The 19673-nt window shown below is 40.0% G+C and overlaps 1 protein-coding gene across 4 annotated transcripts in view; it reads right to left on the bottom strand.

Moving 5' to 3' along the window:
- Positions 1 to 19673, bottom strand: part of clocka (clock circadian regulator a) — a 47923-nt gene that overhangs the window by 17953 nt on the left and 10297 nt on the right. For all 4 annotated transcript variants that reach the window (XM_033620680.2, XM_078168517.1, XM_033620681.2 and 1 more), the window contains exons 2-9: positions 17485 to 17567; positions 5159 to 5392; positions 4964 to 5055; positions 4304 to 4363; positions 1226 to 1374; positions 1029 to 1120; positions 841 to 930; positions 572 to 692 (exon numbers count right to left, since the gene is read on the bottom strand). In XM_033620680.2, the coding sequence (XP_033476571.2) occupies positions 572 to 692; positions 841 to 930; positions 1029 to 1120; positions 1226 to 1374; positions 4304 to 4363; positions 4964 to 4983 (532 nt within the window). In that variant the 5' untranslated portion in view covers positions 4984 to 5055; positions 5159 to 5392; positions 17485 to 17567. The remainder of the gene's footprint in view (positions 1 to 571; positions 693 to 840; positions 931 to 1028; positions 1121 to 1225; positions 1375 to 4303; positions 4364 to 4963; positions 5056 to 5158; positions 5393 to 17484; positions 17568 to 19673) is intronic.

Genomic DNA, 19673 nt, shown 5'->3' with positions numbered 1-19673 from the left:
ACTTCTTTTGGCAGATGTGCCAAACAAGCAACTCCATAGATATGAGTAGGAGCCATCTTGGCGTTTGTTATCTTGGTATTTTTATAATTCTGTGTGCTGTGCCTACACATACCGATGGGTCCATTCTCTCTCCCTACGTGCTTCAGCCTTCCCCTTCATCCAGAGCAAGTAGATACTCTTCCTTGTGCTGACATTTTTACTGTCGCAGATATTCTACATCATACAAGCCAAACGTAACCAAAGAATATCAGCTGTAAAAATGATGTGCCCTTTTGCGCGCCATAACCCTTCTGTGTTCTGCATTTAACATTGATTTAACATTGAACACTGATGTATTTAATTTGTTTTAAATCTGTGTCGTCTTTGTCATTCAAAAAGCATCAATATACCTAATAATATCCCCACGATAAAGCTCATTTAGAAAGCACTAAAATCAAGATAAATGAGGTAATTTGCAAAAACAGCAATAACACCAAATATCGCACTGTTGAGCCCTCCTTAATCACCACAGGGGAAATTAGTTCACCACGACAGCCCTAATGCCAAGATGCAACTCAAAAGTTCTGCTTACTTTTCAGATATTCAGGCGTCAGTGTTTCTCCTTCCATAATATGAGAGGACAGAGCCTTGTACACATCTGAATGCTCCCCCATGGGCAGGAAGTTCAACAGGTTCTGATCCACAAGATCAGACTGAAACACAGAAAATATCTTTAACATGTGTTGCTTTAAACACTCAACATGAAACACTGCATCAAACAGATGTCACTGTTGACATGTGGGCTTTGTTACAGACTTGAAATATTGACTACATTTTTATTAACTGACATTATATACTTACAGGTAAGTGTTCTAGTAGGGATGTCACACTCTCAGAGGCGTAGATTATATTTCCATCAGTCATAATTGCAAGAAAAAATCCATCTAACGCCTGACACAGATAAAAAATGCTCTTAATTCTCTCATAGTCAAAAAACAAAGACATATTAAGACTACTGCACTCCCTCATACGCAGAGCTCTTAGCTCACCTCCAACATCAGCTGAGTGAACTCTTCATTACTAAGAAAAGGAGGCTTCCAGTCTTGTCTGATCTCGGTTGACTCTGACTGAGCAGCGATTTCTGGTGAAGGAAACATAAAACACGGCAACAAAATGTTCAGTTGCGGAGTGTAACCCACAGCTGTCTGATTCAAACTGATCTCTGGCTGTCAGGAGTGTTTCTCACCTTTGTGTTTATGCAGAAAGTCGATGCTCTTTTGCAAAATAGTGGACTTGTCCATCTTCCGGGTGTTGCCCGGCAACATGGTGCCCAGCTCCTTGATGAGGACATTGAACTGGTCTCTGCGTTTCTTCTCAGACTTGTTACGGGACACACTGTGGGTTCAGACACAATTACATACAGTAGGTTTAGGTTACAGCTACATTAGCAATGCTGGATTATTGAAAGAGCTCAAAAAAACTACGACTGCATTAATTCTAGGAGAATAAATCATATCTACAAGAACTTTATATTTAGTCCTCCACGTTGGTTTTTGATTTCAGTTTAGTTTAAGTTTGTTTAAAGAGTGTGTAAGTATTTATATTTTGAGGAATTGACTAGTTTTAGTCTTTGTGGCCACTCCAAGCATCTGTACCATAACAGCACCAATAGATGCACATCAGAATCCAAGCGCTGGCTGCTTTGACTGGGTTTTCAAAAAAGACGGCTCACTTGACCGCAGTATTCTACTGTGGACAGCACTGACGTAAGGTCTGTTGTGTTTGAGGAGGTCTTGATGTCGTGCAGCTGTCTGACTTTGCTGCTTTCTCTCTGTAACTATGGTCATTTTCAGATAATCTTTTTTGCGTTGTGGAAACCTGAACAAAGTCTGAATAAAAATAAGAATATCAAACAAACTTGTCTTTTCTCTGCATACAGGAGGATCAAGTCCTACACAGAGCGACAGCGTCTGTACCCTCTGGAGAAAAATCATCAGTGTCTTTACTACAGTTACAGATTAATGAATAAGCCTTTGTTTCTTAAACTGGTCAACACCTAATCCCATTTATCCTTTGCTGGAAATCCCCTTACATCAGATGAGTGAATCGGGCTTTGTCTTATCATAATGACATAGCTGATCAAGACATTTTGAAAGAGGACTACTTCTCATAAGGGTTTGTGGCCCCCTGTGAGATAAGACATGCCATGATTTAATTTAAGGGTTTGAGTGGAGGCCAGTAAAAGACGAGGGGAAATTCACTCTAGCATCTGCAATAGACAGGATTTCGTTATTAAAGGGACAATTGTGTCATTACTGTTGCAGCTTACAGAAATATGAGCTCATGTTGATCAGAATATATCATGAGGTTACATACGTTAGTAAAACGTAAGGTTTGGTTACTAGGTTTCCATTACAGTTGCATATCAAACTACTTCTTCTTCTTTGGGGTTTTATGGTGGCCGCTGTATCGCCAGCGTCTGGAACTGGTGTGTTAACTGTGTCATCAAGTCGTCACACACAACAGGACGAAGTGGTGTGAAACCCATAGTGCAAATGGAGGGACAAAATGAAAACAAAGCAGATTTCTATACAAAATGCAATTTTGTTTTAGTTCTTACTGCATTGTTTATTGTAGTATTTCCTAATTATTGTCATTTTTAATTTAATTTCTCAAACAAAAAACAGTTAGATTTATTTTCTCGCTGCTAGATTCAGTCTTAGATTTTGTTGACCATAATAACCCTGTGATGTAGTCGTACCTGATGCTTTACAATGGTAGGGTTACAGGGTACGAAATTAACAAAATATTTTGGGGGCAATTTTGGCCCCCACGGTCTAAAAAATGGGGGCATTTTCAAAATGTTTGGGGGCCATCAAAAAATTGTAATTATGTTCTAACAATAAGCACATGAAAAGCAAAACCAACTAAGACAATGTCTTCACTCTTCAGTAGAAACCACTATAAATGAAATAAATAATGGGTTACATAAAGTTATGGTTGCAAAATATCACTCAAATTTCCTATAATTCAACCAGTTTAAATGTGATGATTTAACCATTAATCTACTGATAGCAGTACTAATGTTTCACCACATTACAGTTACTTTTACTGTTAAAAAGGCCAAATTACTATAAATTCCTTAGATGCAATCCTGGAAGTAAGTTAATTTAAAATTTAACATTCATTCTACCTTAATTTGTCATTGTGTAGACACAGATCACTCAAGAAATGGTTAATTTATACTTATGGTACAGCAAAGCCCCCTCCCCTTCTCTGTCAGAATACTCTCACGTAATCAGTGCAATCTCGGTCATTATGTCTGGAAAATGAGTTGTAGACGTGACGGTAAATTAATTTAATGAAAATAAAATTATACTTTAATGTCAGATTGTAATACTGTTAAAAATATAAATACATATAGTTGTTTTGAAAACTTGGAGGCAATTTTGGCCCCCGGAACATGGCTTTTGGGGGCATTCTTGGATAAACTGCGGGCCAAATGGCCCATGGCCCTTGCTAATTTCTGACACTGTAGGGTTAGGCAGGAGTACCTTTGTATGTGAAGCTTTGAAGATACAGTTGGTTGCTTTCATGAAAATAACGTTGTGCAATATTTGCTGAAACTGTCACTATATTCTGAAAGACGTACGTGAGACAGAAAGTCTGCCTTTAACGGCAATCACTAGAATCAGACTGTAGCATGACAGCAACGCCCATCAGCGCTGAGGAGTCTCTAACACAGCTGTCAATCATGTCAATCCCTCTGTCAACAGCAGTTAAACTGCCAAACTAGGCAGCACTGATAAAATATAAACCAAGAGTCTGTTACTGCTTTGCCTACTTCTCATCTTAAATGTTTTCAGAAACGTATAATGTTTTGCTGTAAGATGAGAAAGCTGGTCCCGCTGGTTGACGATGCTCTTTTTAACTTTATCCAATATGGCGGCCAGTTCACACCCAAACAATTCACCAAAATATGTTCCTGAAAACAACACATTTGCCTGCAGTTCACAAGCAGTGATTGAAGTGAATGGCTGACAGCCGCTTTAGAGAATCCTCCGCTCTGATTGGTTGTTTTCATTCACATGGAGCAAGGCCATTAGAAGTGTTACAAGGGAACAGAGAAGGAAGAGGAAGAGATTATTTGTTTTATCTAATGCTGTGTGAATATAGTGACAGTTTCAGCACATATGAAAAAAGTCATTCTTTTATAAATGTTACCAACTGTAGCTTTAATAATCACACAAATATAAAATCAAGTCTCCAAAAAACCTACAATTGTGACATCATGGAGGATGTTTTAAACAACACTGAATCGTACCGTTTTGCTTTGTCCTTTTCATCTTCTTCCATTAACCCATCAAAGATACTGCTGTCATCCCTGCAGAGCAAACACAACAGCAGTTTAAGATCCTAACTTTTGTTCACTGATAATATTTTATGAACATTTTGATAAGACCCCTTCTAATCCTACATTTTTGTTCTGATGTAAAAGCAGACGACTGAAACTGAACACACAGCACTTAGACACTGTATCCCCCAAGTGACTTAAATCTCCTTGAAGAACAAGATAGCAGTGTGCCCAAAGACCATTTATATCATGATACTCAGGTGCTCTTGAAGAAAAGGGTCAGCACATGGGGAGAAAAAATGAACTTCAGGCACTCATGTGTGGTCATAGTGATCGTAGAGTCGAAATGCTTAATTCAAATGCATCTGTTCCTGCTCCGCACATGAGGGCCTGAAGTTCATTTTTTCTATCTAGTGTTAAAACAATTAGTCGATTGATTGAAAATCAATCGAGGGAACTGTGACAAACAATAAATCATCATATAACACAAAACATTACAGTTGAATTTTGGATTTAGGGTTGTTGGTCAGAGAGAAAAAAAGGTGTTTCTGACATCTTATAAACCACATGATTAATGGAAAAGAATCAGAAGAACAAACCAAATGCAGGTATACAAAAAGTTTGACTCACCGGTCAATGGTCGAGGTCATTTTGTATCCTGTTCAGGGTCGCAGTGTTTGAGAGGGGTCTTTTAATCGTGAGGTAGACATTTGTAAATGAACCTTTGAGGGAAAAGACCACACAAAATAACTTGCAGCTTCATCGCCTCCCAGTGATTGAAAACAGAGGACAGATTTAAGTCAGATGGTAAAAACTAAATCTTACCTTACTGACAGTACAGCCAGTCCTGTGAGACGATGAGGAAGATGCTGCTGGATGAAGGCAGGGTCTGGTTGGACACACTGTGGTGATGATAGTGGTGGAGCTCTGAGAGTCTTGGAGGAGAGTCACTGAATGTTTCCTCGATCAGAGGGCAGAAAGTCGACAAGAGGTCTTCAATGAGCTGAGTTTTTCGTCTGCTTCGGGTGTGAGTGTGGCACATGGCAGCAACATCTGAGTCTACGGGAGGTTAGAGGGACACATGTAATTATTGAAACACCAACACAGCCAGTGTGTCTGTCAGATCAGGATATGAAAGACAGAATGAAGCAGTGTGACGTTGGCTGAGGAGAAGAGACTGACGCATGAGATTTGATTAATTACACCCCTGCCACACATATAAAGCTGTCTGGCCAGTCTCGTATGGGAGACAGCATGGGACATTTTTTACGTCCATGTGTGCTCTCATACGACTCCAGATGGCCGGCTAACCCCAGATGCACTGTGCACGGACCTTTGCTTTAACAGCCGGGCTAAACCCAAAGTGATGTGATAAGTTTTTGGAGCTGCACCCCAAAACATTTTGTCCAATTATCCATCTTGAACAATCGACAGCACCAAAAAAGAAAAGTATAAGATAATAATATGCCTTGAAAATAGTTTGATATGATACAGGACTAAGAGCATAAAACAGCTGGCAGCAATTGACAGCTTGATGCAAGTGTGAAGGACCAACCGGCCATTCCCTGATGTTTCCCTAATGACACGTCCATACCATTATCCCTAACAAGTGCAGATTATTTATATCCAGGAAATAATCTGGGATCATATTAAAGGTCTCATGCACACATAGGTATATACTGCATTATAATGTAAAGTTGAGTGGTAAACAGAACTAGGTATGGTTTAAAAAATTATAATATCAGTACCAATACCAGTACTCTAATGCCCTAATGCATCAAGGTGACGGTTGGCTGTCGGTAAATGTTGGACCATCAGTAAGCGTCTGTTGCCCTAGTCATGGCGAAGTGTCCAGCACTGTTGGCCATCATCAGCCCCTGTTGGCCCCCGTTGGCTTTTATTTTTTGACAAATTCAGCATGTTGAATCAGCGACAGCGGAGTAAGGAGCTCTTCAAAAGAATCATTCTGTGATGTTTCGTGATTGCGCACTGGCACACGGTAAATATGTTTTGTTCTTTTGACATTGTGTTGTGTGCTAACTAGCATCAAAATGGTCATGCTGTGTCCCTTTTGTTACCTCTCATGCAGACGCAGAACATATGTGCTGGTTGGCCGCTGGCTGTAGGCTTTGTGGCGTGTTCATGTGCAACTTTTTGGATGAGGCACGACAACGTCAAGCAACACAGCAGAGGGCCTTCATCGCCGCTAGTTCTCTCAAGTCGGTTTGATGCGTCTGGCCCTTTAAAGTTATACGGATACTAACCGAGTACTTTTGTTCAACTTCATTCAACACCCATCATGTGAATGGAAGCCTTTAGTTGTGTGAAATTCCACCAGATGCCACAGGTGTGTAGTATGACCGTACTTTCAATGTTTTGGTGGCAACTTGTCAACTCCGTCAAATATACTGCGCTGGACTTCACCATACCATGGAATGTATGGGCTGTAGCTGCTGCAGTAGTGGACCAATCACATAGCATTAAATCTGAGAATGCTTGTAGTGATTGGCTGCAAGCACAACCATATAAAGAGTACAAAAAAAGGTCGAATGCAGGTATCGTTTGACTAGAGGTGTTTCAGTACAACTTCGGATTGGATTATTTTGGTCAATACTAGGGATGATAATGATTAATCAAGGATCTGTTAATCATGAGTAACAAGCAAGTATGCTGTTGCGTGCTTGGTATTGTTTGGTATAAGCAAAGTTTATATGTTTTTAAAGTCATGATTAATCGATAAATTGATCGTTAATGTTACAATAATCAATTAAGGAAAGTGCTTCAAATTTGCAACCCTAGTCAATATCTTAAAAGGTTTTGATTAACGATACCCAGCCCTGGCAATACAGCAAAACTTTCCCACTGGCCATCACCATCACCCACCTCACCTGTCAGTAGTCAATGTCGGACACTGTGGGTTTCATTGCAACATATACTGTAAGAGAACAAAATGCTTTCAGAGGTAAATCATTGCCTCATGTCTGATACCCTGAAAGCTGATGTGGCAAATATAAGCACCTATCTTGATTTATATTAGCCATTAAAAAAACATCTTCAGTCATAGATTCAGCACATCACAGCTGACGTATTCTTCCTATCGTCTGACTACTATTCTCCTTACGCAGGTAGGCCTACAATAGATTGTCAGATTAAAATGAGCAGGCCCACTGGGTCTCTAGCCTAAATATTTGACCCATTTATTTCATGAACCAATTACCGTCAGAACCTGTGTGGGAGGTTTTTACACCATAATGGCCTATTTGTGTTGGTGAGAAAATCCCTTCAGTGTTTCTCTTCCATGTATCATGATACACAACATTTCCATTATGACCATACAAATGTTTCAGCTACAATGTTATAGTAGTTTTTCCTATTTTAAGGATCTATACTTAAGTCATATAAGCTAATAACTTTAAAAAAAATCTTAATTGAGGTCTGAGCAGCATTTAGTTAAGCATAAAACACATCTGATATAACTGGCACGATCACACATTCAGGTTCAAGGTAAGTCCAATTCCATCTAAAACTTTTTAAGCGATTTCAATGTTGAAGACAAATTTCAAATGTCAAAATAAATCATGAGTTTTACCTCAGCTGGTGAATGCTCCTGTGATCTAAAAGTCAGTCCAAGGTGGCTTGAATCAGAACATGTTTAATATTATCTTCAGTTTTTAGTCTTGTCTCATGCAAAAACTTAAGCCCCAACCAATAGCTGCGCTCTCTCCAGCACCAAACAGGAAGCAGCAAACCAGGTAGACAGCGAACATGTAGGGGACTCCGGGTAGGTGGAGCTGAAGAGTGACTAAGAGTCGGTGTTTAATTCTGCGTGCATCTGATCCACCAACCAGCATTTATTTTAGTGAGCAATCTTTATTTTTGAAACAGCTCGCCTCTCATTCCCACGGTCCCCTCCCACTGACATAGTGCAGTGAACCAACAGAGGCTGGTAGTGAGCTGAGGTGACAAAATCCAAAATATAAAGTACGTATGACTCCTTTTATCTTGTGTTTCTACAGTTGTGCGTTTTTGCGGACATGTGTCATCTTCCTTAAAGGGAGTTTGGCATAATATTTTCTACCGAAAACAGGATGGGAAATAATCTCAAAAGGAATCTAATTGTAGTCTTGCAAAACAGTACAGTCTGTGACTAAAAGAGAAAAAAAAAAAGTCACACTGTCTCTGGATGTGAGAGGGTGTCAGACTTAAGTCTTTTAAGTCTTTTCAAAGTCTTCTGGTGTATGGTAGCGTAAGACTACTGCTTCAGTTTTAGAAGCAACAAAATATGTTTTCAAAAGATGCTTTTTTGCTGACATTAAGATAATAAACTAAAAGATAAGATAATAGATAAAATACCCAGGGACAGGCTTGAGGATTTGATACGAATACATGTTTAAATCTATTAACAATTGACCAACGATCAAGCTGTGAGGGAAACCCCAGTCAGTGCTTATACTATCTTTATTTTAAAAAAGACAATTAATGTTGAGGCTTAATTTAACTTACTGTGGCGTTCATAAAACGAGGACAGGAAGTCCACACTGTGAGTATTTACACCTCCGTGTTAAGACACGCATGGGGAAAAATGACACTAAGAGGAGGAGTAGGTTTTATCATGGTCCATTGACTTTCAGCTATGCAGTGTTATTTTACTGCTCCCTGCATGTGACTCAGAGAGACTGGGAGTCTTATCTAAGATTACTGTTTGTCAACACAAGCGGCCAACTGCACTTTGCGGTGACATTATAAAGGGAGTGGAGGGCTGTAGTAAAGAGCTTTATCTTTACACTTCGTACCTATGGAGAAACAGAAGCAGAGAGCTTTTCTGCCCAACTAACTGGAACACACACTAGGACAGAAAAAGGCTAAACACCGGATGCCAGAAAATTAAAAAAAAGGAAATGAGTGAAAGGAGAGCCAAATGAGAGGAGGAAGGAAAAAGTTGACACTGGTGTATCAGCAGCAGTTGCAGCAGTAGCTGCAGCGCAGAGTGAGCGTTGTGTAAGTGGGAGAGCAGAGGTTGTATAACTGTGATGTCATCCGTGCTTCACTGACCTGCTGGCCCAATGACCTACTTTCCTCCTCCTCCTCCGATCTAACTTAATCACAGCTCCACAGGCAACACCTTCCTGTTCTTACCAATAACACTACACTCCCTGTCAACACAAGTCCTTTGAAAGCCGACAATTTTATACAGCAAGTACCTTCACAAAAGGTGTGAGCAGGGAAATCACACTGTCTGCATGTCACATGTCCTCATTTAATCACATGATATGCAAAGGCATCCCCAGAGCCTCAGTTGGCACAGACATCAAGGGGAAAAGCGTCACAGACGTGTAAAAGTGCAGAATTTTCAACAGCCAATTATTAGTTTTTCGTAATGTCAACGATGTAGACAAGCAGGCTGATTCATATGAACCCTCCTCTTCATCATGAAACACATCAAACCACACACTGAAAACACTCTTTTATCATCATTATTCTATCTCTCACACAGCATTGTTGAGTATCTGTTGAGTGTGTGTGTGTGTGTGTGTGTTTATGTGGGTGTGTGCACGCATACTCAGATGTAGGGCAGCAGAGCTCTGAGGATATGAGTCACTCTGAAGTGGATCTATGGCGCCGCTTGTCACGCACCCCGCCACACCCCGCACTGAGATGCCAGCACAGCAACAGTGCCAATGGGCAACACCATAGCAACCGGCCTCACCGTGCGGAGTGAAAATAGCCCGGCTGAATTCCTCCGCAGCTGATACTCCCTCCATCATATGCTGAGAATTATTAGACTTAAGTCTGAGGATGTAAAACACTGTGACAGGTCGAGCTGTGCAGCGCTGCAGTAACACACAGCAGGGGCCATCACTCTGCATCATTTAGGGGAAACCAATCACAAGCGATCCCTCCCATCCTTATTGTATTATGGAGCAGATTCTCTCCATCAGGGAGAGTGCTTTCACTATTAAATTAGGGGACAAAGAGAGAATGCAGCACAGCTAAACAGCTTTCTCTTATGAATCAGGAAGGCTGGAAATTCGAGTAACAGGTGACATATTAAATGTGCTCAGTGATGAAAATCCAAATGTAAACCAAAGACCAGAAATCAGTATCCACCTGGGATGCATGCAGCTGTTGTGCTTCTTATATGCTCCACCACACAGGACAATATCACTGCATATTAGAATGTCGCTCATGAGGATAGAAACTACTTGTTGATGTGCAAAGGAGCAGCAGCTGTCAGTGCAGAGGCAAGCTGAAGTCTCAAATAGCTTGTTTTACTTTAGTTCTTGTTTTATTCACAGTGGTACCAAATCAAGCTTTTATATTATGCCAACTACAAACTAATGATACTAATTTACCATTTCTCTCCTGCACTCAAAACATTTATAAAACTGACAAAGTGCAGTTCTTTTTTAAATCAGTTTGTACTATTATGTGGTGGAGTGATCAGCACTGCAGTGTGCATAGAGGAAATTTCCAGGTGTCTTTCTATCTTTCAGTACTAACACTTATGCACAGTGGTGCTTTGAGCTGAATGCTAGAATGGCAACATGCTCACAGTACCAATGCTAACATACTGATGTTTAAGAGGTTCAGTGTTTACCATGTCCACCATCTTAGTTTGCTCTGTTAGCTAAATTTTGACTTGATGATGGTGTTAGAGGAAAATTAGGGGATCAAAGTTTTTACAATTCATCCGATGGGATCCATGAAGGTCTGCACCGAATTTTACAGCAATCCAAACAATAGTTGTCAATATATTTCAATGGAAAAACAAACTTCCTGGAGGTGCAAGAGTAAAAGTCATGGGATGAACAAAGTCAGGAGAAACCATGAAATGTACACAAAATTGGTGCCAATAAACATGGGCATATGGCCACTGCCACCTTGCGCTGGAGCCAGAGTCTGTGCAGTAGCAATCTCTGCAGTATCATGTTCCTGCCCATACGCAGCGCCATTGATTGTGAGAACAAAGGTTGGCACACACTGCTGTTGATCATGACGTCAAACCCTCTTTCTATAGCATCAAATAACTCATTATAACCAAACTTATCATAATAAAATAACACTAGAACATATATCAGTGTGGTAAGAGCTATCTAAAATCACAGAGAGCATCTTTGGGAAAAATGTATTCAACGTGTGAGTTTTTAGTTTGGCCCATGAGAGCAGGGTTTATGAGCTGTACTGCAGCCAGCCAACAGGGGTTGATCGAGATGTTTTGGCTTCACTTCTGGGGAGTGGTCATGTTGTCCATCTTATATACACACTGTCCTCACTGACACGTTTTTTACACACATTTGGACGTTGTATATGAAACAATTTCAGACTTTCTTCTCTATGTATTTATTGCAATTTGATGTTTTGTTATTTGAATGGTTCATACGCATTATTTTAAGTGGTTTTTAGAGGTGAACTTTTACAAACGGTTGCTCAGAAAATGATATTTAATAGCTTCATCCTGGTGCAGAGATTCCTTAAAGTTTCCTCAGCGCTTGTTTCTGAAATGTCTTTAAATCTAGGTTGGAAATCACTGTATTCAGATTGTGTGCTACTCCATTAAGTAGATGTTGAGATATTTAACTATGTTAGCAAAAAATTTGGTTGCCAAGTCATTAGACATTATCATGTAGACTTGAAAATAACATTTCATGACAATTCATCCAATAGTTGTAAAGATACTTAAGTTTGAACCAAAGTGGTGGCCCACTGACAGACCACCATGGCCATCCCTGGAGACAGCCATTCAAATTGAGAATATAAGTAGACTCAAAGAGTAAGTTCCTCCCTAAAAAAGTTATGAGTGCATCAGATCAGGTGACCTACTGGTCTAGCTGAGGTTTTTGCTGAACACTTCGTACCAGGTGACTTGCAGACAGAGATCACAAAAGAAGCTGGCTATACAGTCAACTCGGTTGCTCTTTTGGGCCATCACAAACTCAATCTGAGGACTGTCTACGCAGGGCTTGACGCTAACTTTTTTCCCAAGGAGCACATGTGCTCCTAAGTTGAAAAAGTAAGGAGCGCACAAAGAACTTTAGGGGCACAATGTAAATTGATCAAATAATGTGTTTTCCGTAATAAACGTGATGCATATAGACATTTACAAGCAAAATGATTTAATGAATTTGTATACAAAATGTACAGAATGGTAAAATCATCAGTCATCAAGTTTTGAAAATGTATTGCAATTTAATTTTGTCTTTAATGTTATTATCTTATATATATTATCTTTGCAATATGATTATCTTATATAATGTTATTACTATCCTAAAACATTCTCCAGGTCCTCTGAAACTCTGCAGGACTTAAGCCTCTTTCACACAGAGCTTTTGCAGGCGCCCACCGCGGGGTAGGGCGCAGAGGACAGGATTTGGGGGAGTACAGGCTCGTTCAGGAGCTACAGCGCCATGGTGACCACTTTCGGGTCTACTTCAGGCTCTTCTCTGCTATTGGACACGCGGCACCGAGGTGTCGTCACAGCGCGTTGCGGTGAAATTAAAAAAATTTCAATTCGAGCGCAGGCTGGCGGCGTGCGCCGCTCAGCTCGGCGGCATTGCGGTGCGCTCTTGTGCCGCGGTAGCACATACACAATGAATGGGTTCGGCAGCGGAGGTCTGTGCTTGGCGCGCTCTGTGTGAAAAGGGCTTTATTTCCACCCTGCCCAGCAGCGGTACCGTGGCGAACAGTCCCTAAAGGCCTCTACACATGATCAGCTGTAAAACAGCTTTGCGCTGGCTGTCCCATTGTTTGTCTATGGAGAGGGCAGCAACGCCTGACAAAGCGGCACCGCTACCCTTGGCGTTGCGCACGATATTCATTGTGCCGACAGTGGCTTGGAAAACTGCCCATAACCGTGTCACACGGGGAATTTGCGGTTAGATTATCATATTTTTTTATTGACAAAAATATAGGCTGCTTCGGCTGATTTTTTTATGCGCACATGTGCCCCTAAATATTTTTTATAGTTCGCACACACCTATTTTTAGTCGCAAATGTGAGTGAAACGCTCGCACTGTCGAGCCCTGCTACGTGTTTTCGTTTTGGTGGGAAAAAAATCTGGATTTTTCCAAGTAAAGGCCCTATATCTGTAGTGTTCTGCAGTGCATCAAAATATCTCTCAATGGATTGTATCAAAATAGTCATCAACTAGTTGATCACATCACCACTGTTGTTTTAATTCAAAAAAATACCTCAAATTATCTGATGTTTTTGTATAGTTTTTCTAAAAGGGGACATTTTTCTGAAGCTTCAAACCTGTATGCAGACAGTACTGTGTGGCAGGTATCACATGATTAGGTAAACTCTGGTGTCATAGCAACCCTTGTGTTTTCTTCATCATCTACGTCACACCCTGACACCCGAGAACAGGGGATTTGTGAACCCTCAAAGATCCCAGGTGTCACAACAGAGCACGGCTTTTAATGCATTTCTAGAAAGACTGATGAATTCAGCGAACCATTTAAAACTTAAAACTAACTGGTATGTGTAAACATCAATAGTCTGCAGCACAAACTGATGTGGTACTAAGGTTAAGAGCAAATAAGAAGGAGTGGGGTTGTTCTTTCTCATTCTGCTCCAAGTGTTGGGAAATATCTAGGATAATGTTATGCAGATTTTAAAAGCCAGCAAGCAAAAGAGTCACTGCCAATGAGGTCACACTAATCAACAAAAACACACCAACGAATAAATTACTCAGTCACACATCCTGTCTGAGGCAGCATCAAGGCCTGCACATCCTGGTGGCATCCGCATAGCAATCAAAGATGTCATTCCTTGAGTTCACAGGCTTAGCAGTGTCGTCGTGCCGGGGATGTGGGATGCAACCAAGGATGGTTTTAATAATGTCATGGTCATTTGGCCTGTAAGCAATAAAATCCACAACACAAGCTTGTCATCTCTGCCCACCATACTGCTATACGCTTGTACCAACCAAACCCTCACTGCTGGGCAGCCAGCTGTGTTTCCACTTGAAGTGCACACATCCACAGACCCAGCAGCACAAAATGGGTCTTTGTTTTGAATTTTCACTCCACAGCCCACAGACAGGAATGTTTGAGAGGCAAGCAGCAGTGGTTGGCAGGGGCCCCTCCACTGCTGCTGGCCTCCTGTCCCAGCAGAGCAGGAACTCAGCCAGGGGCCTCTTACTGATGCCAAGTGGGTCACTGGAGTTCAGAAGGATGACTGGCAGCACAAGAGCGGCAATCAAGAATAACTACAGACCTACAGCCCTGTAAGAGTACAGTCTATGATCAAAACATGACATATGACCACCAACACTTAAACTCAAACATAAACGCTAATTATGCTAACTGGCCCACCACTCTATTAAGAATCAACATTTTGTTGCCACAGTACATAGAGAGGTGAAGTCTCTCCCCTTCTAGTGAACCATCATGGGACCTTATTTTGGAAAAAAAAATGTATGGTAGTTAATGGCAAGAGACAAATATTTTTTTGATCCTGTTTAAATTGTGCCATGAATTACATATATGACAATTTTGCAAGTCAAGAAAGTCACAGTTTGTTGTAAAACTGTTAAAGTTTAGAACTGTGAAATTACGTCAGAGAGACTACACAAGTTGTGTAAGTGACATCATAACTTTCTCGCTTGCTAAAGCTACAATGCCTGTGTGTTTTGTAGATATACTCATAGAGCAATGGGTGTTGCTCGTTTTTCGTTTCCCCGGCTGATAAAAAGACCCAGAGCTGCTGGATAAAACAAATCAGGTACGATGATGTTACATTTGTGCATGGAACATGGCTAACGTACCATGCTAGCTAGCTAGCTCGTATAGGTGACGTATATCGTGTGGGACCAGACATGTAGCTCACTGAGCAGATTCACGTAAAACTAAATGATACTACGACAAACTGCAGCTGTCCTGTGTTGCAAAATTATCTTTTAAACTGACGAACATCATATGTGTAAATCATAGCACAATTCAAACAGGATCCAAAAATTATTTGTCTTTTACTGTTGACTACTGTTCTTGTGTTTTCAGAATTAAGGTCTCATGGGGAAGACCAGGAGAGGAGGAAGCTCGCCTCTCTATAGCAGTAGTGTTCAAGCAAGTTTAACTAATTAGAAACCAAAATATCTTATGTCTTTACTCAACTTTGCTCTATGTGAGTATATGGCCTTGTAGTTTCCCAGAGGACTTGGCTCCACATTATATTCCACTCTACAGATTAATGTGTCAAGGACGAAATCACACTTTATTGACTGCAGATAATTTCAGATAAACAGAACAGTTCCTTACTGTACAATCTTAATTCACAAACAACTGATAGGATCTGACAACCTCGCAAGACCCAGTTAGACATGCGCTGCAGAAATTGTCTGAAAAAATGTCAATTCATTGATTCGTCGACAGAAACTAAATCAACAGTTTTAATAATTGATAAATCATCAATCAAGCAAAAATGCAACATTTTAGCTTCTCATGTGATTTTTGCTGATTGTGTCTGCAGACTAAACATGTAGTTGTAAATAAGTAACGAAAATAATTGTTAGTTACGGCTGTCAAACATGGCTCTGCCTACTTGTGAATTTCGGAACAATTTCGAACATTGCTCATGTGTGATCAAAACGAGGCATGTTGCCAGATTAGGCACGCAAGAGTTTGTCACATTCTCACATACAACATTTTCCTCTCAAGCACTTCAACCTAAACTGTCCATTGTGAGTCCAACAAGTTACAGGAGTGCTAAATGTTTATGCTAAACCAATACAGTGAACTTTTAACACGTGGATGAAACCAGCAATCTTACAGAGTTACCTCTGAAAATGGCTATAATCAAATTATAGTAATTGCACCTTGTAGTGCCATTTGGCATCACAAACAATGTGGAAAATATTCATAAAGTCCTTAAAAGATTTGGTTATTTCTACTCAAATATAAAACAAAAAGTAACCTCTTGTGCCGACTTAGTTTTAAACTTGAACATAGTAAATATTTGAAAGCCTAAGACTAAATGCTACTGATGTAACACGATAAAACAAATTTTTGATACTTGATAAACCCAAAAATACTTAGGGTTAGGTACCAAAACCTATATGACTGGTATCTACTGGTTCAAATCACAATGCAGATTTCGATGCCTCAGTTTGATGCCAGAATGTGTGCGTAGCAGTTGGATAGAAAAAAAAAATACATTATATACCTATCACTCCAGATTCAGTATTTTTTTTGTACTACACTACTTGGGACCATCGACCTTATAAAAAAGATGGAGGACATAACCACTCCCCAAAAGTGAAGCCAAAACATCTCAATCACCCCCTGGTGGCTGGCTGCAATATGACTCATGAAGCCTGCCCCCACTGTGTTAGCGGATGGGACATGAGCCAACACTAAAAAAAAAAAAAAAAAATCGAAGTTCATGTCAAATACATTTTTCTCAAAGATGGTTGCTGTCATTTTACGTAGTTCTTATCATGTTGATGTGTGTTCAAGTGTTCATTTTTTGTATAAGTTTTGTTGTAATTAGTTATTCAATACTATAAAAGAGGGGGTTTGATGTCATGATTGCGAAACGATGCGAACATTGTCGCTGCTAGTGATTGGTTGGATGGGTGTTTGGGCGGAACTCGACACCGCAGAAATTGCTACTGCCCAGACTCTGGCTCTAAATGACATCACCAATGCAAGATGGCAGCGGCCATATCCCGGATATTTTGGCTTCACTTTTATACAGTGGGGATAAGTGAAAAAACAGCGTCCATCTTTATACACAGTCTACAACTGGGGTGAAGATAAACACAAACAACCACACACATGCATATAGCAAGCAAAGACGTGGCAATATTAGAAAAACAAACTGATCATATCAGCAGATGCAGTTAAAGAATATTAAACCATTTTCATGGTAAGATCTTGTTGTGAGAAAATGATTCAAAATGCTCTGGTGACTCACTCAACATCATTTCAATTCCGTGTTCATTGTATTCAGCAGAAACATCGAAAGACTGCAGATCAAAAATAGAACACTACTAAATGGATGTATAATGTCTCTGTAATAGCTCCTCATGAATTAGGCTTCAAAAGACTTAATTAGCCAAGATTGTCCATCCTCTAATCTGACTGACCCAAAAACAGTCCACTGCCGCAGCCAAGACCAAAACTCAGTGGGTGAAGCCCAAGATGTCTTACCTTTTGTCTCTGAGTGATGGTTAGTTAACCACTTCCCCTCATGACAGAGGACTCCACAGTCGCCTGCTGTCTGAATTCCTCACCTGTTGAATAGAGAGAGAAAAGCTAGATTTACAAATGAGTGGCTTAGAGCGAAGAAACTCACATTACTCTATCAGAACTAAAACATCTGGGTCATCGTGAGCCTCCCACAGCACTGCAGAAATAAGAGAACAGCTCTACACACACACACACACACACAAACACTCATGCGTCTCTTCCAAGTTCATTCATTCACAACACGAGTCCTTGGCCATTGGCTAGGAAGATGGTTTATTTCCAGTCATTGTAAACATAAGCATCTGCTCCTTGGAGTGCATTATGATAAAGCTTTGTATCATTTTTGTAAAATGTGATGCTTAAAGTGTTTGAATGTGCATGTCGGTGTGCACGTCAGTGTGTGTTTGAGTTATCATACTAGTAGCACTTACAAACAGAGCCATAAAATGCTGTTAATATGTTATTTGTGATAATATATTGGCCTCACACTACACTATCCTTTATTTGTAGGCTTCCTGTGATATGCCTGACATTTACAGTCTTTTTAATTTACTGGGACCTCCAATATCAATATGAACACTTTCTCACACTGATTTCTCCAAACCAAGAACATTATTACGTGGTAGGGGTAAGAATCACCCCACAGCACGCTATTGTCATGATACTTGGGTATGCTGAGTATTGCTGTAACGTACATCGCGACATATTGCTATTTGTCATCTTTTTTCAACTGCAAATTATGTCCCCAAAAGAAAACTTTGTCAACATCTGATTTATCTAATAAGATAAAGTTAAAGTCTGTTCATACCAGTATTGCCACACAAAATATTATGATACATATTGCAATTATTCTGACACATATGATGTGATTTTTGCTGGAGTCTGTACCAAACAAGCGTATTCCCCTATGTCTGGGTTATGATTTGTAGGCCGGGGCATTTCTTTCTATGATTATTTATAACCTTATGTTATAACACATTTTACCTTCATCAAAAATTGCTGCTCCTGCGACTTGGATATTGCTCTGGGTCATACTGTGATTTCAATTACATTTGATAACTGTGCAGCCCTCATATTTATTAGCGAATCAAGCATGAAATTAGGCATTTAAACTAACATGGGGCTGAGACTTATTACCTATTATGTTAATTTTCATTAATATGAACAACTTTTTATCATTTAGTTGGTTTGTCTGTAAAAGAATTAAGAAAACAGTTGGTGAAAAGTGTTAAAATGCCAGTCACATTTTCCCAGAACTCAAGGTTACAAAGTGCTGATTTTATCTGAACAGATGCAGCAAATCCTTAAATATGAGAGGCTGGAACTAAATATGATTTTATTTTTCTCGATTATGAAATTATTAAACAAGATAAGTGTTGCTGATTAATTTTCTGTGCAACAGACAACATGAATCAATCACTAATGGTTTTCAGCACGAAATGAATGTGTGTTCTAGCTGACCTTTTTTATTCTGTCAGCCTTGACCTCGTTGCAGTGACGCCATTACGGTCTTTTGAATGACGACAATCACCCACATCACAGCTTTTGTTATAACAATCAGTTTCAGCTTACAAAACAGTCAAATTCATTTGCTAATGCCCAAGGTGAGTACTGAGGAGCTATCAGCCATGACACTGATGCTACAGATAACACTGGTGCACCTCTACCCCGTCGCTTTTTAGGGAACACCTAATAGACCTGACCCATTTCTCTCCTGATCGTAGTAAAATCAGATAGTGTCACTCTAAGGCAGTTTCAATTCGCCCTGATCTCCATGTAGGTCAATTTCACAACAAACTGCTCTCTGAAGAAATCTGAGCAAGTATTACTTTTGTTTTCTCATGTTTATATCAAGGTGACACATGCATTACTACCTTTACTTGTGTTTGCACGGAGAAGACTGTGTTAGAAAATGTATGATTGTATGCACACGTGCTGTTTATCCAAATGCAGTCTAGTCCGTAGACTGTATAAAGACATGGACGTAGCCTCTGGGTCTGAAAAGTTAAGTTAATGTGGAAGGGCCTGACCAGCAGGTGGCAAATCCACTGTTGGGAAAAAAAGGTCTATGAAAAAATAAATCCACTTCTGACTTGATTTACCTTGGTTTACATCAGTAAACAAGTGGTCTAAATCTCTAGTTTCAAGTC

The sequence above is a fragment of the Epinephelus lanceolatus genome, chromosome 6 (assembly GCF_041903045.1).
Source record: "Epinephelus lanceolatus isolate andai-2023 chromosome 6, ASM4190304v1, whole genome shotgun sequence".
Taxonomy (NCBI): domain Eukaryota; kingdom Metazoa; phylum Chordata; class Actinopteri; order Perciformes; family Serranidae; genus Epinephelus; species Epinephelus lanceolatus.
This window is presented reverse-complemented; position numbering and strand designations above follow the sequence as displayed.